The sequence below is a fragment of the Mycetomoellerius zeteki genome, unplaced genomic scaffold, assembly GCF_001594055.1.
Source record: "Mycetomoellerius zeteki isolate Tzet28-1 unplaced genomic scaffold, Tzet1.0 scaffold77, whole genome shotgun sequence".
Taxonomy (NCBI): Eukaryota; Metazoa; Arthropoda; class Insecta; order Hymenoptera; family Formicidae; genus Mycetomoellerius; species Mycetomoellerius zeteki.
Window position 1 is genome coordinate 70,473 of NW_017257797.1, and position 17,030 is coordinate 87,502.

General features: G+C 42.6%; 1 protein-coding gene across 1 annotated transcript; it reads right to left on the reverse strand.

Moving 5' to 3' along the window:
* Positions 1-2,441: 2,441 nt before the first annotated feature.
* On the reverse strand, positions 2,442-3,857 carry LOC108729590 (uncharacterized). Its single transcript, XM_018458759.1, has 3 exons — positions 3,625-3,857; positions 3,343-3,587; positions 2,442-3,229 (listed from the first exon to the last, which is right to left on the reverse strand). Exons 1-3 carry the CDS (start codon positions 3,855-3,857, stop codon positions 2,442-2,444), a joined length of 1,266 nt encoding a protein of 421 aa, XP_018314261.1.
* Positions 3,858-17,030: the final 13,173 nt, after the last annotated feature.

The window sequence follows — 17,030 nt, forward strand, 5'->3', positions numbered from 1 at the left end:
CGCGAAAGGATCCAACCCCACGGGATCCAACGACAGTTTCGCGGATGCGTGCGATCCCCCCAATTCAGAAATCGGCGGCTTTACAATACTCTAAGTTCGTCTCACCACAGAATCCTCTCGGTACTCGCTTGTTTGTCCTTGCCGTCCTGTGTGCTCCCGCACGTCTTATTCTGCCAGTGTCCACAGCGCAAGTGTCGGTCCCGAGGTCTCTTCGGGGACGCGCAGGTGACCGTCGGCCCACGTGATAAGCCTTATCGGCCCTGATTGGCCGCGGGCCATCTCGCGAGCTTCCGCGAGTCCTCACGACTTACTATCGCATCGCGCGCCCTAGATCCTTGAGCGCGCGAGATTTGACTCCAGGCTGGCGTCGTTTCGGCTGCTCGCACGGTCCCCTCTGGACTGCTGTCGCCGGCGTGTCATCCGGATTCGATGGTTTCTTGGCAGACACGCTCGGCCTCCAGACTCAAGGTCTCCTCTCGGCAGAGGCTTCCGTGCGGTACCAACAGCGGGGTCCCTCGCTCGTTCTGTGGCAGAGGGTGGCCATCCCCTCACGCCGCCTTTGTCGCTCCCGTGACATAGTCGCCTGTAAAGAATTCGGCTTCAGGAAAACACGTTTTGCTCAGGGCGCTAATTTGACAGTATAGAACGGTATCACTTGTGCGCGACCCCCTCCTCTGGGTGGCCTCGGACCTCCAGTATGGTCTTCTGTCTTCTTCTTGGCCGCCTCCTTGAGGTGGTGGAATGTGTCGCACATTAAATTACCTACCGCAGCCGCCGATACTAAAAATTCTTAGACAAATTTACAAAAAGAAATAGTAAGGTTACCCGAAACGCGACGACTAAAATCTCCACATTCTCGCCCGAAAATCGCAACAAGCGTCGGCACGCCCGCCCTCCGCGTCGGGAGGACACAGGACAAATTTGCCGCGCTACTTCGGCCAGGTCGAACGACCCTTGTGACGGACGGTGAAAAACGTCACGTCACAGTACATATTATACATTGTATACATATTATACTCGTACATATTACACATTTATACATATGCGAAATACGTTTTATTTATACCGGTAATGTCCTTATGGCAGCGTGTTGGTGGAACCTGATACGATATACCGCTTATCATCGTGCGGACTAAGAACAAGTTTCCGATATCGTGTACACCTCGTGTAATTTTGATCTAATGCACGACTGCGCGTCATTTCGATTGCGTCGTTCAAGCAGCGTGTGTAATCCTCAAATGTTATGGATTTTGCCACAACGCTGCTCTTGACATCCTTTGCCTTTTTCGTATCTTTTCTTCCTTACACACGTAAAGTACACATTTTCGCTCTAAGCCCGACGAAATCAGTCATGATGGCACCGTTATTCTCGTCTTTCATTAGGCCTGGAACTTTTTTATTCGCGAGCGAAATACCGTACGCGTTATCGATAGAGTAATCACTAGTGTCAAATCTATTGATGTCGCGTTTCATGATATCATAAACGTCATCATATTTCACATGGTATATGAGACTGTCAGTATGGGTATACATAATTTTGCATTTATCGCGAAACAGCGGTGCCGTGTACTTATGATGAAATTCGTACAAACACGTTTTAGATATATCGAGGATACCCATACTCACGTATATCGGTTTGTCGAACTTGACCTCGAGCTTACGCAGTTCTATCGCGACCAGATTTTCCGAAAAGACGCTACGACTGTGGAAGTTTGGTTTGGCGATCATTGCCTCCGCACCGTATCTGCCTTCCCATTTTGTCAATAATTTTGCATCGACGTGATCGCGCACATTCTCCATGGTTTTGCCAAATACCGCGTTATTCATCAGTTTGTATAAATTTTTCTCAAAAATCGTTCTTTGCCAATGTTCTAAATTTGGTGTTTAATTCTATATAATCGCGAAGCCATGGAGCTTGCGCGAATTGCAGTATACGGTGAAACTTTGCGATACGGAGACCGTGACGTGTACACTGCTGCAGGTTGTAATAGTGGATGACGTAACGTTGCTTATTGCATAATGTTGCGAGGAGCTTGTCCTCACGCTTGCCGGGTGGTTTCTCGCGTGTCGGACAGAACGGTAAGTCAGTGTACGCGTCGTGGAGATGTTGAGGGTACTCCAAGTCCATCTCGAATATAGCCTGTTGGTGAATCTAACGCAATGGTTGTAAAGTCGAAATTGTGCACGTCATCGACCCATCGAAAATCAGCGTAAGGCAGTGGTTGACACATTGCCCAGCCGTAGAGGTTGTTGATGTCATAGTACATCAAGTGCGATGATGATTTCGATGGATCGTACGACGGCATGTATTTGTTGTTGGCTCGTGCGTACCTATTTGAGCACTGGCTCAGACCACCGCGTATTCCGCGCTCGATAAACATGACCATGTCAATGTCTGTGAGCAGTTCAAATTTTACACCTGTATGCTTCAACATGGCATCCTATGTGAAGCCGGGTAAGGTGTAATAGTACGCGGGGTCGAGCCCGTAACTCGCGACGCAACTGTCGCGGAAATTTTCAAAGACATCGGCCAACAGCAATACATCTGTTTTTAGATACAGATCACTATATTCATCGAGCGTTTGGATGGAGAACTGCTGCCACACATTGACGGCGTGCGCGTAATCACTCTCAGATATCATGTTGTCCGTCAATGAACTGTAGAATGACTCGCGAGGCGGTAAGCACAATTCGTTCAATTTTTCACTGCAGTCAATGTACTCGTACGGAAAGACGCCCTTTCGTGTCAAAAGATTAAAATCTTCTTCCGATAAATCGAAAAATTCGCGTCGCAGTACACGCAGCTTATTATTGTTGAGAAAAGATGACAATTTGTCTAAACTAGAAGCGAGAAATCTATATGAATGTATGAAACGTAATTGTACACAATTCTTTTGATCGATTTTGGTACTATCAACGTGTTTGGTGAATGAGATGTATTTTTCTTTATTTATCGGTAAAAGATCAACGTATCCTTCGTATGCGATGGCAATTTCCTTGATAATGAAATGAGTGTAGCCAAATGAGTGTAGCCAAAAGTTATGGAAATCTGTGGGTATGCAATGCGAATCCTTATAATTTAGATTGCAATTTGAGTGCGCGGGGCCTCTGTATCGCCCGATTAAGTGGCAGTGATTGCGTACCCGCGTATCGTCTGGTGTAAACGGTTTCTCGCACACGTGATAATGCGAGGCACTATTAAATTTTTCCCAGTCGTCGCGCGTGAAATCTGCCATGAGAACATTAGCTGAAATTTTCGACTGTACACTGTGCGCTAGATTTTTCAATTCTTCCGCGAATCACGTTATACAGTCTTTGTCACGGCGAAATCGGTTAGGTTACCGATACTTAAGACGTTGTGATGTTGGTACATGTGCGTAGTGGATTGTGAATCATTATCCATCTTTTCCAATACGCACTCAAAATCGGCGTAGACTACGAACGGGACGCACTCCTTCCTGCAGTGATTGCGGAAGCTCAACCACTTGTCGTCTTCGCTCGGTAGCCTTATCGCACAATCGTTCAATTTCCCACAATCCTCACTGTGAGTCTTCAATTTTGCGCTCGAGTTAAAGTAGTGGAGGCACCTGAAAAATTATTATTATTATTATTATTTATACGTACCTATCACAGAAATATTTCTTGTGCCGATATCTATTGATTTGCGAACTGACAAGGCGGGGCAGATCTTTAATCAGCGCGAAATGTCCTGCGCTGTCATCCTCCACGTACAAGAGGTTTACGTGCTTGCTGCTCTTTCGATCGGTGAGTCGTATCGGCACAATCTCCTTCTCGATGGCGTAGACATTGATGGAAATGTTTAGAGTTTCAAATTTTTTTATTTGATGTAACGTCATCGGAAACTGAATATCTTGGAGATTCAGTACCGATGACTAGTGCGGATACGATGATTCCCTGTCCACATGTTTTTGGACTGGATGCAGGGCTGGAACCATCGACTACGCGAAACACGCATTGTCTGTGAATCGCACGTTCATCACCGCTCTCTTCAGCATAATTTCTCGCGGGAGTTTGATATGACATCCCGCGCGCAGAGGATTTAATTTATTTGCGTTTATCATTAAATTGAAGATACGTGATAATGCCCACCCGTTGTCACGTTCTTGAAATTCTTCGAACGATGCTAGAATTGGATCGATGACGCGCAACATGTACCACTCGTGCAAATCTGTGCATTGATATAGTTCATAGTTCCGGGTAGTGATGCACTTGTTCGCGCGTTTGTCCCCAGCCACGAATTCACCGTTAAATACTGTATTTATTTTTAAAGAGTCATATCTCTGTAAAACACACTGCACACTCTCGAGCACAATTTCACTCGCGTCTTCGAGGAATCGGCGAGGTTCGATATAATTAGAGTTTATTATCGCGCCTGTTAGAATCCGGCTTTCGAATGCCGTTTCGATCTCGCGCCATCGAAGTCCATATTCTACGCCTACGTGCACAAATCGTCCGCACATCGAATTCTTCAAGCTTTCAAGTTGCGCGATACATGCGATCACCGATTGTCTATTACCGATCGATAATCGCGGACGTTTAATACGGCTCTGCTCTTCCAGAGATTCTATAAATTCGCATCGCTGTTCCCACGCGACGTACTCTTCTCTTGTATTTAGCAGGGTAGCTTGCTCAATCAAATCTCGCTCCATGTTGTCACTTTTGCTGTTAGATTGACTAATGACGCGATGCGCCTAAATCCTTACATTTTTATACCATTATTTGTGCTATTTATGATGATGATATCATCGAACATTTCAAATGTCCTTGAAAAATTCTTTCATTACGCTAAATCTAACATGGTTGTTGTATAATTCTATCATATTGAGCATCTTTTTCGCAAACGTTGCATTTTTATGGTATCAAATTACATTGATGAGGAGATCGCGAAATATGACATAACATGTTGCATTTTTGTGGTATTAAATTACAATAATGGTCTCATCAGGCGTGTCTTTTGCATATAAAATTCTTAAATTGTAGCCGCATATTTCCAATGTTTATTAATATTCTACATGTCTCAGTATTTGTCGTTATTCATTCCATCCTTCCTAAGCTTATCCACCTTATTTCCGCATCGTATTATGTTGCGCTACGATAGCGTTATCGCGCCCGTATTAAGCGTTTGATTCTGCGATAGATTTAAGATCTTTTAGAGCGAGTAGTTGCGGAAAGCGTTCACACGGAGAAAATATGAAGCTGCATTGGGGAAAATCAGTAAGTATAGTAAATATATAATTGCTTTAGTAAACATATCTCCGTTTTCACATTTTATCATTCCTTCATTCCTTCCTTCTTCGCAACGTCATATTACGCTCACATCATCGCGCGCGACCATATGGACACATCGCGCTGTTATTAAATAATAGATACGCGCAAACATAAATGTAAAGTTATAAAATAAAATGAAATAAAATGAAATAAATATAACATAAAATAATTAAATATGTATAAATAAAAATAAAAATCTTTGCGTGCGAGAAAAAAATACTGCTGCATAAGAAGATACCGCATAAGAGCGAGAGAGAGATGGTAAGTATACACGGTGAGTATATATGGTAAGTATAGCGGGGACCGCGCTCGGCGGCGACGGCCCGCGCGCGCGATGGCGGCTGCGGACCGCGTCCGGAGGCAGCCAGAGGGACCGTGCCCGGAGGCAGCCGAAGGGGTCGCGCCCGGAGGCTGCAGGAGGGACCGCGCGCGGAGGCTGCCGGAGGTGTCGCGCCCGGAGGCTCTGGCGGACCCCGACGCGCATTGGAATTTTTCACACCCCTCGCCTGTAACGTCGCCATCCTCCCTGTGACGTCAACCCCTTCGCCCAGTGACGTCACCCACTATGACGTCATCTCTCTCCCCTCCCCGTGACGTCGCCCCCTCACCCAGTGACGTCACCCACTGAGACGTCATCTCCCTCCCCCTCTCCGTGACGTCAGCTCCCTCGCCTAGTGACGTCACCCACGGTGACATCATCCCTTCCCCCTCTCCGTGACGTCAGCCCCCTCGCCTAGTGACGTCACCCCCTCCCCTCTCCGCGGATCCCCCGCGCCGCATCCCCCCTCAGAGAACCTAAGTTAGAATGGGCGTTACTAGTGTACTTCCATTAATTTGTACCAATTTTTTTCAAAATCGTTTTTAGCGTGAGTTCTAAATTGCATATCTATGTACTTGTGAAGCCAGGCGGTTTGAACGAATTGTAGCACTTTATGAATTTTTGTTACGCGAAGACCGTGATGAATACATTGCTGCAGGTTGCGATAGTGGATGACGTAACGCTGCTTACCGTACAGCGTCGCGAGAAGTTTATCCTCGCGCTTGCCGGGCGGCTTATCGCGTGTTGGGCAGAAAGGCAGGTCAATGTGTCGATCGTGCAGATGTGGATACTCGAAGTCGACCTCGAGAAGATAACCAGTGGGCGAATCCGAAGCGATCGCGCTCGCGTCAAAGTTGACAACGTCTTCGACTCATCGAAACTCAGCGTATGGCAACGATTGACACATCACCCACCCGTACAGATTGTTCACATCGTAGTACATTAAGTACGACGGTTTCGATGAATCGCATGTACTTGTTATTATTAGCCTGCGCGTATCTATTGGAACATTGATTGAGGCCACTGCGTATATCGCGCTCGATGAACATGACCATATCAATGTCAGTGAGCAACTCGAATCTTACGCGCGTATGTTTCAACATGGCATTCCATGCCATGAAACCAGGCAATGTGTAGTAATGCACGGGATCGAGACCGTAACTCGCTACACAATTTTCGCGGAAATTTTCGAAAATATCGGCAAATAACAAAACATCGGTTTTCAAGTACAGATCACTGTACTCTCCGAGCGTTTGAATGAAGAATCGCTGCCATACGTTCACGGCGTGAGCGTAATCGCTCTCGGATACGGTATCACCTGTCAGCGAGCTATAAAATGATTCGCGCGGTGGTAAGCGCGTGTCCTGCAATTTTTCAACGCAGTCAACGTACTCGTACGGAAATACGCCTTTTCGCGTGAGTAATTCAAATTCTTCGTCTGATAATGTTGGAAATTCCGAACGTACAATTTTTAATTTATCCTTATCGAGATACGACGCCAATTTTTCTAGACTTGTACTGAGAAACTTGTACGAATGGATAAATCGTAATTTGCAATTTCGAGATTCTTTTTCGGTGGTATCTTGAATATGTTTCCTAAACGATATATATTTTTCGTTTGTAATCAGCAGTACATCTATTTGCCCTTCGTACGCGATAGCGATTTCTTTAATTACAAAGTGTGCCCGATAAATTGTGAAATACAACCGGAATATACAATAGAACGAATTTTTGTAATTAAGATTACAATTTGCATGCGCTGGACCACGGTATCTACCGGTGAGATAGCAATGATCGCAGACCCGAGTGTCGTTCGGTGCAAATGGTTTCTCGTAGATGTGACACCGCATCGCGCTACGCGACACGGTACGCCTCCCATTGCTGTTTAGACAACACTTCCTTAGGCAGGTTAGTGGATACCAAATTTTTCACGCGATGTGCCAAGTCCTCGAGTTGTCGCGCGAACCACGCGACGCAATCGTTATCGCGACGGAACTGATATGACGATAACGCGTCGTCGTACGAGCATCGCATGTAGTACCCGATACTACACACTTCATGTTATTGATACGCGTACGATGACGCGTCTTCCCTGCCGGGTTCCGTCTTCCGCAGCATGCACTCCAAGTCGGCGTACTCCACGAAAGGTACGCGCTCCTTTCTGCAGTGGTTGCCGAATTCGAGCCACTTGTTCTCGTCGCTCGGTAGTCGGATGGTGCAGTCATTCATTTTACCACAGTCTTCGTTGTGGATCTCCAATTTTTCGCACGAGCCAAAATAGTTAAGGTACCTGCAAATAAAAATTATTTTTTTCCACTATTTCTTTTTTACTGTCTTTTATCAACTTTTCTTATCACGCTTACCGGTCGCAGAAAAATTTCTTGTTCTTGTTCCCAGTAATTTGTGATGTTACGAGACGAGACAAATTTTTGATCCACGCAAAGTGGCAGAGGCTGTCGTCGCGTGGATCTTGCAGATATAACATATTGACATGCTTGTCCTTCTTGTCGCCGGTGAACCGCAGAGGAAGGACCTGTTTATTCTCGATTATACATTGATCGACACCACGTTCGAATGTTCGAATTTCGGAATGTCTTTTAAAGTCATCGTAAACTCGAGGTTCAATACCCGCGAGGTTCAACACCTATGTGTAATGCGGATACGATGATTCACGATCCACTTTTCTTTCTGCAGGATATAGAGCGGCGACCACCGACCACGCAAAGCATGCATTGTCCGCCGAACGCATACTGATCAACGCTCGTTTCGTCGCTATTTCCCGCGGCGCATCTATGTGGCATCCCGCGCGTATAGAATTTAGTTTGTTCACGTTAACAGTCAAATTATGGATTCGCGATAGCGCCCACCCGCTGTCGCGTTCCTGGAACTCTTCGAGCGACGCCAACGTGGGCTTGATGACGCGTGACACGTACCACTCGCGCAAATCGGTGCATCGATATATTTCACGGTTCTTAGTGTTTATACTTTTATTAGCGCGTTTATCGTTCACCACAAACTCACCGTTGAACGCGGTGTTCACCTTCACACTATCGTGTCTCTCTACAGCGTCTCGCACTCGCTCGAGCACTACATCGGCAGCGTCTTCTAAAAACCGTCGCGGCTCGATGTAATCCGCGTTGATAACCGCGCCGGTCAGAATACGACTCTCGAACGCGACGTCGATCTCTCGCCAGACGAGAGATCTGTTTTCCTCACTCGCGTACTCGCCACCAACGTGCACGAAATGTCGCTAAACTAATTGAGTTTTTACACCCGCGAGTCGCACGATCCTCGCCACCAAGCATTGTCTGTGTCCGACGGCGGTTGGCACGACACAGTTCTTCGAGCCGCTCAATGCATTCGTCGCATCGTTGCAATCACGCGAAACACTCCGCCAGATTAGCAACCTGGCCGCACTGCTCCAACAGTTCACGTTCCACTCTATCGTGGTTTTCCACGTTTTTTTTTACAGTCTTAGATCACATCACACTCTTCCACGGGGCACTTGCACGTTATTCGTTCACACACATTGCAACACCGCTTTCTATTTAGATCGAAATAGTGATGTAGCAACTTGCTGTTATGTCTAAGGGCGAAGATGCACTCTTCACACTCATAGCATTGATCATCGCACTTGTCAAGAAACAGTTTTAGCATAGGAATCTTATCGCGGTCGCAATACTCCGTCCATATATTGTCAATTATTAGCAGTTTGACGCACTTCTCACTACTCGTGGGAATCTTAATGCGCATGCAGATACGGTCGCTCTTTTCCGCGATTTTCTTCGCCTAATAATAATCGTCCTTTACTACATTGAAATTTCTGTTCCATCAATGTCTCTTTTCATAGACATTATCCTTATAACATTCGTCTTGAAACCTACACTTTCTGTCGCGTTAATAAAGACCAATGATAAATGGATTCTCTGATAACGACTCCCTGTTTCTCTCCGCGTAAACCTCGATCGCGTAGGAACTGCACCGGTGATATTCGCGTAACTTTGTCTCTCCTCTGCGGATTACTGAGAACGTACAGCAGGGTCATGTTCATATTCTTCATCTGCCTCGTCTATGATATTCTCAAACTGTTCCGAATCCACTTTCTAATATCCTTGAACACTACATCGGCTATGTCCTCGATGATATCGAGGATGATATTCGCACGATGGTCAGCCATACTTTCCGATTACTCTCATTGCGATCGATTCGGTAGTCTTCCAGAGCACCAACTGAGGTGCCGCGCGCTTATGACCCATTATATATTTCGTTTGCGACTTCTTTGTCCCTTTGTTTATGCCCTATTAGATTACACTTTGTGGTCGCAGTATCAGCGACATGTCACCGATCTCTTCCCAGAAAAATATCGTTATCGATGCTTCTTGGTCTTGAAAGAAAGAACTGTGAGAACGTAGTGTGATTTCATACTTCTTTGTCTCACTGCAGAAAAGTCACTTTCATTTATTGTAGAAGAGTTATGTTTTGTTGAGCAGCCGAAATATCGGCGCTTCTCTTAAACGCGTCGCGACATATCACCGATCGGACAGTGTATATAGACAGTGTATAAAGCTTTTTCAATTCAATCGTAAGCCTCAATTACGAGTATTAAGACATGGATCGAGTAAAAGAATATATACGTCGAAAATCAATCGGGCGCAAGGGGTACCGTCTCTTGTCACCAAGTCCGCCACCATCGAGGGAAAAGGCGAGATATTGGGAATATCCTGGAGAAAAAATATTAAAGTCGCCAAGTCCACCACCATCAAGGGAAAAAGTGAGATATTGGGAATGTCCTGGAAAAAAAGGATTAAAGTCGCTAAGTCTACCACCATCGAGGGAAAAAGTGAGATATTAGAAATGTCCGGGGGAAAAAGCATTAAAGTCGCCAACGTGTTCGTCATCATCACCATCGTCATCATTGCCATCAAAATATAAGCCATAAGGTAAGTATTTTTTATTTATAGACGCGTTTAGGATGACTAATGCATTTTATTCTCTGCTGAAAAAGTGAATAGTGATCACAAAGTGTTTTTGTTCTCTTTTTTCCAGAAAGCGTTGCTAGCGATGTCCGAGAACGCTATATGCGACAGCGGCATCTTCAATACGCATCAGCTTGTCGATTGCGAGCTCTTAGCTTTAGTTATTGATACGTATGAAGGAAACGATGTAAAAAAATGTGAATAAAATATTTTTCATTCGCATCACTGTGTACTTCTCATCCTATGCCTCGACGATCCCGTTTAGATAAACAGCAGTCGGCGCTTCTCATATCGTACCGTGACATGTAGAAAAAATATCGACGCTTCTTTGTCATATTAAATAATATCGCGACGCATTTTGAGGAGGACAGCGACCCGTTTTGGAGAGGTCCGCGGCGGCGGCAGCGGCGGAGCCCCAGCATGGCGACGGCGGCGGGGTCCAGGGAACATAATACCATCATGGCGGCGCGTATCAATGATATCGCTGTTTACGTAAACAGCGATATCCCCTTCCCCGCGCTATCCCCTCCCTTCCCCCTCCCATGCTACGAATACCCCCCGCGCCCCGCACTCCTCTCGAAGGACCTGGGTTAGAATCCCCATAGTATTACTGCGGTATATGACGCGGCGTGGTTTGGATGCTTTTCCCGATGCAATGGGGAAAGCGTGTACGCGTATTGGCACACGACGGCCGAGAACGGCGGAGGCAGAGAAAGCTCTACCCCTTGGCTATTGTCGAGGCCAGGAGTCAAAGGTGACCAGCGGTCGAGAAAGCTCGACGGAGGCAGAGTACACTCTACCCCTGGTTGGTATACGGATTGGAGTGGTAGGCTTGCCGGTGGCCGAAAAAGCTCGGTGGGACAGAGTACGCTCTGCTTCAGGACTCTCAACGGCTCCATGCGATAGGAAAGGCCGGTCGGTCGCTATCGAGAACACTCAGTAGTAGCAGAGCACTGTCTACCGCTTTTTCGCGCTATTGGATCGGCCAGGAGTCGGAGCGGGATACACAGAGCGGGATCGGTGCAGGAGTCGGAAATCGCCTCGCGCGATAAAACTTGCACGCTTATATACCCGGTTGCTCCTTCTCGTACTGTTCTGGGATCGTTCGGCGGTTCCCGCCGGTGAGCAATACAAGCGGGAGAAGCGGCGTTCGGCTTTCTTGGCGAACGGCTATCACCTGTGGATTATTATATTAATTTATATTAATATTTTACAATTTTAATATTTTAATATTTACAATATTATATTAACATATTTGACAAATTTAGTCACTTTCAGTCTATCTTATGTCTTGTGTAATGAAATACTTGACTAATTACATTTATTAAGAAGAATGTATTTAATATCTTTTTTATACACTTGGCGTATATTTTTTCTTTTTTTAAAAAGGTTTTTTTAAGGATTTCACTGTTTTTTGTAAATTTTTTAAATGTAATAATGTAGAATTTAAACCTAAAAATGTGTGAATACAGATTATTTCTAAAATCATTATTTTATAAGTTTATATTTATTTAATATTAAGTCACACAACACACACACACACACACACACACACATATTGTATTGATTTTTAACTCATTTATTGATAATTTAATTGTTTAGATTTGTTCTAAGAAAAATATATTGTAATGCGCTCTTAGCATTTCGAGGCCACTTACATATTTCAACTTTTAAATCATTTACGGATGTTCATTTTGTATCTTCAACTTTATATAATAAATACAATAAATTTGTATAATGTCCTTCGGTTGTATTTTTACCATGATGGAGAATTGCACTATTAACTTTATGAATATTATCACCAATACAAATTTTTGACGATGGATTTAATATTAAGATTTATAATCTTTCTCTCGCCTTTTCTCATTCTCTCACTTTCTCTCTTTTATATTCTTGTTTTCCCTTTTACACTCTTGTTTTCCTTTTTGCGCTCTCTCTCTCTCTCTCTCTCTCTCTCACTCACTCACTCACTCACTCACTCACTCTCTCGCCTTCTCCGTTTGTCTGTCTTATGTACATAAATTACATCTTCGTAAAATTTTCTCCCATTGATTCCTCCTCCATCGTTTTCCTCACCAAGGAATGGCTGGTTCGTGAATCTGTCAACTGTTTCCATACCTCCCACGTACAGAACTTTTTACAATTGGGAGATAACTTTGCCTTATCTTCGAACAATAGATTAGAGTTAACGGTCGACCTTATTAAATGTATCGAAAGTAATATTTACAAATTATCTATTGATGAACGGATCGCGATTCTCGAACCACTCCCTTTCGGTTTTGAATAACTTAGCTTCTTGTCCCTTACATCGTACGGAGATAGATAGGAGGTTGTTGCAACTAGCGAAAGACACTAGGACCTTTTTAAGGGATGTGAATGACAGGATTGTCTTTACTCGTGCGGATAACGGTAGTGTGACGGTAGCATTAGATAGACAGGTATATATTTCCAAGATAAATGAGATGCTTCAGGACGAGAATACGTATGAGGTTGTTAGAAGGGATCCGACGAGGAGGATAGTAACGAACTTACGTGCCTTATTAGTTGGAAAGAAAAAAAGTATATATCGGAATCCACATATAGAGGTTTGTTATGCAATGATGGAATACTTCTGAGGGCCTCTTCCGAAGATACATAAGCAGGATTGTTCCTTTCGTATAATAGTTTCTTCGATAAATAGTATTCGTTGGCAGTGTTTCTTCATAATATTATCATTAAAACAATTCCTAAGGAGGATAGTCATATTGAAAATAGTTTCAAACTTGTTAAGGAACTTGATGGTAGAGCTTAGTGATGAATTCCAGTTAATGTCATTGGATGTCGTTAGCCTCTTCATTAACGTTCCCATCGACTATGCGATGGACTGTATCAAAGACCATTGGCGTTTTATCTCTAGAAATTGCTGTTTTTTCGGAAGAGGAATTCATTAAAGCGGTTCATTTTGTTTTGGATTCTACTTTCTTTGTTTTTGATAGTGTTACTTATAACCAGAATTATGGTACGCCTATGGGCTCCCCGTTGTCTCTCGTCATCGCGGATTTAGTTATGCGAAGGTTGGAGAGTAGAGCTTTGTCTTCGATTAGATTCTCATTGCCCTTTTATTATAGATATGTTGATGATATAATCATGGCGGCTCCTGATTATTCGGTTAGTTCCATTCTTGAGATTTTTAATTCTCAGCATCCACGGCTTCAGTTTACTATGGAAGTGGGGGGTGATAGATTAAATTTTTCGGATGTTGTAGTGATTAGGGATAATGAGACGATAGAGTTCGATTGGTACCACAAGCCGACTTTTTCAGGTAGATATTTGAACTTTTGGTCACAGCACCCGGTTTCGCAAAAAATAGGTACAATCGCGGGATTAGTTGATAGAGTAGTTCTGCTTTCGAATCCCAAATTTCACTTTGGTAACTTTTGTTTCATAATTAAGGTATTGTTAGGGAATGATTATCCATTGAACTTTATATTTGAGAATTAGTAATCGTTGAAGAACGTTATTGTGGCTAGTAATAGGAAGAATGTAGTTAAGGAGAATAGCATTGATGTAGTGCAATCTTCGTGGTTCACGGTTCCTTTCGTTCGTGGCTGAGAAGTTAAATAGATTAAAGAGCGGTCATATGAGGATGTCGTTTTATAGCATTAACAAATTGCGAGAATTCATTAGGGTATAAAAGGATCCCGCGTAGTGATAAGTCGAATGTAGTTTACAAGATTTCTTGTAAGGACTGTGACGCGAGTTACGTGGGACAGACGTGTAGACAGCTAAAAACAAGAGTCACGGAACACAAGAACCATATTCGATGGAACACGTCTACCGGCAACGTCATAACGGAGCATCGATTGCAAGAGAGCCATGAGTTTGATTGGGACAACGTTACAATACTGGACGAGGAACCTCACTTCAGGAAGAGACTGACTTCGGAAATGATATTCATCAGGAGACAGACCCACGGACTTAACATGCAGACGGATATGGAGGGGCTTCTCAAGGCCTACCTCCCGATCATCGACAAGCTATAAAAGGTCGAATTGTTGTCGCGTCTAGTCAGTCAAAGTCGCTCGTACACAGGAAGAAGTCTTTCTGGCGTTGATTTTAAATTATTTTCAAAATTCCTCTTTTTGAATTTGATTAACTTTTTAACGTTAAACATAATGCTTTAAATTAAGAAGCGCCAAAACGGTCAGAACGTTAAGATGTTGAACTATTGTAAATTCATTTAAATGAATTAATTTCAGAAATGATAATTGCGTGCCGATATGGTTATCGGACTTTCAACGCAATCAAATCTGAAAATATTAATAATCCCCCAAATTTCCCAACTTAAAAACTGTAATAAACTTATTGCGAAAAATAATGCCTCGGCCGGGAATCGAACCCGGATCTCTTGCATTCCGTGCGAGCGTCCTAAGCCTTTAGACTACCGAGACCTTAGCATTATTCTTCGCAATAATTGATATGTATAGAGAGTTACGCATTTCTCGGCGCGCGTGTATAAACAATAATAAGATTGAAAGACCGCTAATGTTAAACATAATGCTTTAAATTAAGAAGAGCCGAGGCATTATTTTTCGCAATAAGTTTATTACAGTTTTTAAGTTGGGAAATTTGGGGGAATTATTAATATTTTCAGATTTGATTGCGTTGAAAGTCCGACAACCATATCGGCACGCAATTATCATTTCTGAAATTAATTCATTTAAATGAATTTACAATAGTTCAACATCTTAACGTTCTGACCATTATGGCGCTTCTTAATTTAAAGCATTATGTTTAACATTAGCGGTCTTTCAATCTTATTATTGTTTTTAACGTTAGTTTTCTAATTGCTATCTCAATAAAGACCAACTAAATCTAAACAGTGACTCACTGTGTCTGATACTGACTGGCCAACATATCAGAAACGGTTTTTTAATTATTAGTAGTAATGTTTGCGATATGATGCCTTGTGACCATGGTGAGCTTTCTAACTTTCGGGATAATCAATTATAATTTCAAAATTTTCTGATACATTAATTTTTCATTTTCTTTATTTCGAGATTTCCAAAATTTCTTTTCTTTTTTCTTTATTTCATTCTTATCTGAGTTTAATTCTGGCATTTATATTCTCGATATGGGGGAGTCACCATGACAAGTTAATATTTGTTATATTTTATATATGTGAGTTATATATGTTGTCTTTGAAGAAGGCTCAAAAATGAGCCGAAATATGTAAGCGCGTTTAATAAAATAAAGAAGTTTTACGCTTTATAGTCGTATTATTTGCGCAACGTCTTCCGCGTTTGACTCCTATTACCCATGTTCTTTCTTAGTTCTTTTGATAAATTACATCCGCATGCACATCAAAGTTCATTTTCGTTCCTAATTTTATATTAATTTTATATTAATTTTATATTTTAAAATTAAAATTGTATGAAGGCATTGTGAATAGCAGCTTAATGGACAAAACGCTTTATATGTATAATATATTACACATATATGTCGCACGTACGACTGAAAAAATTTGAAAAGCTGAAATAGTCCTTTTTCGGGACACGATCTCCAGATCTCGGTATCAGCTGCACCAATGGTCAATAATGGAAAGAAGATTTGCATTGATACCGATGGTGTACAAATACCTGGATCGAAATCGTTGTGGGACTTATATCCCATGTAGAAATTGGCGACAACCGAAGTAATCGCATCGTCCTGCCTCATGCTACATGCGCACAATGCGGACGGCATTCATCGAAAAACGGGCAGACATTGACAGTCATTGACATGTCCCATCGTCATCGAATGGTTTGAGATCTTGTGATTGAACTAATTAAAATACGCGATGTGGATAACGTGAAATTATCATTATGTGATACATGTTTATACATCAACCATTTATGTTTAAGCTCGAACAATGTGTCGATCATGTATATTTCGATTTGTGTCAATATACAAATAGCGTAAGCGAAAAATTTAAATATTTTGTAACTTATTTAGAGCAAAATTGCATCACTAATATTTGAAGCGGCAAATACTTTGTGTACTATTTACGATAAAAACTCAAATATTTGAATGTAAATTAATAGTGTACGCTTTAGAGAATATTGTATATAATGCATTACATGAAAAATAAATGTATAAAATAAAATTACTTTGTCTTCGCATTTATTCGCTTCCTTTTTATCTCCGTGGTATTGTATTACGCGCGCCGACAGCATCATCGTGTGCCGACCGTATCGTGCTCGACATTGCGCTCATATCATTAAAAGTTTATTAGTAAAACTGCGGTTATGTTATTTCTCCTGTGAAGATTAATATTAAGGTTATACTGAAAAGGATCCAAAATAGACTCGAAACATATATATATTTATCTTTTTTTTAATAAAGTATATATTTTTACACGCCAACAACCTGTGTTGGCTCTAAAATACTTTTTTTTATTTTATTGATTTATTCATTAGAGTCTAATT

Excerpts from the sequence above, each read along its gene's own strand:
- LOC108729590 (XM_018458759.1), bottom strand. The coding sequence starts at position 3,857 with ATGACGTTACATCAAATAAAAAAATTTGAAACTCTAAACATTTCCATC. Across the intron at positions 3,588-3,624 it reads AAGAAATATTTCTGTGATAG|GTGCCTCCACTACTTTAACT; the intron begins GTACGTATAAAT and ends ATAATTTTTCAG. Across the intron at positions 3,230-3,342 it reads TCACAACGTCTTAAGTATCG|ATTTCACGCGCGACGACTGG; the intron begins GTAACCTAACCG and ends TTCTCATGGCAG.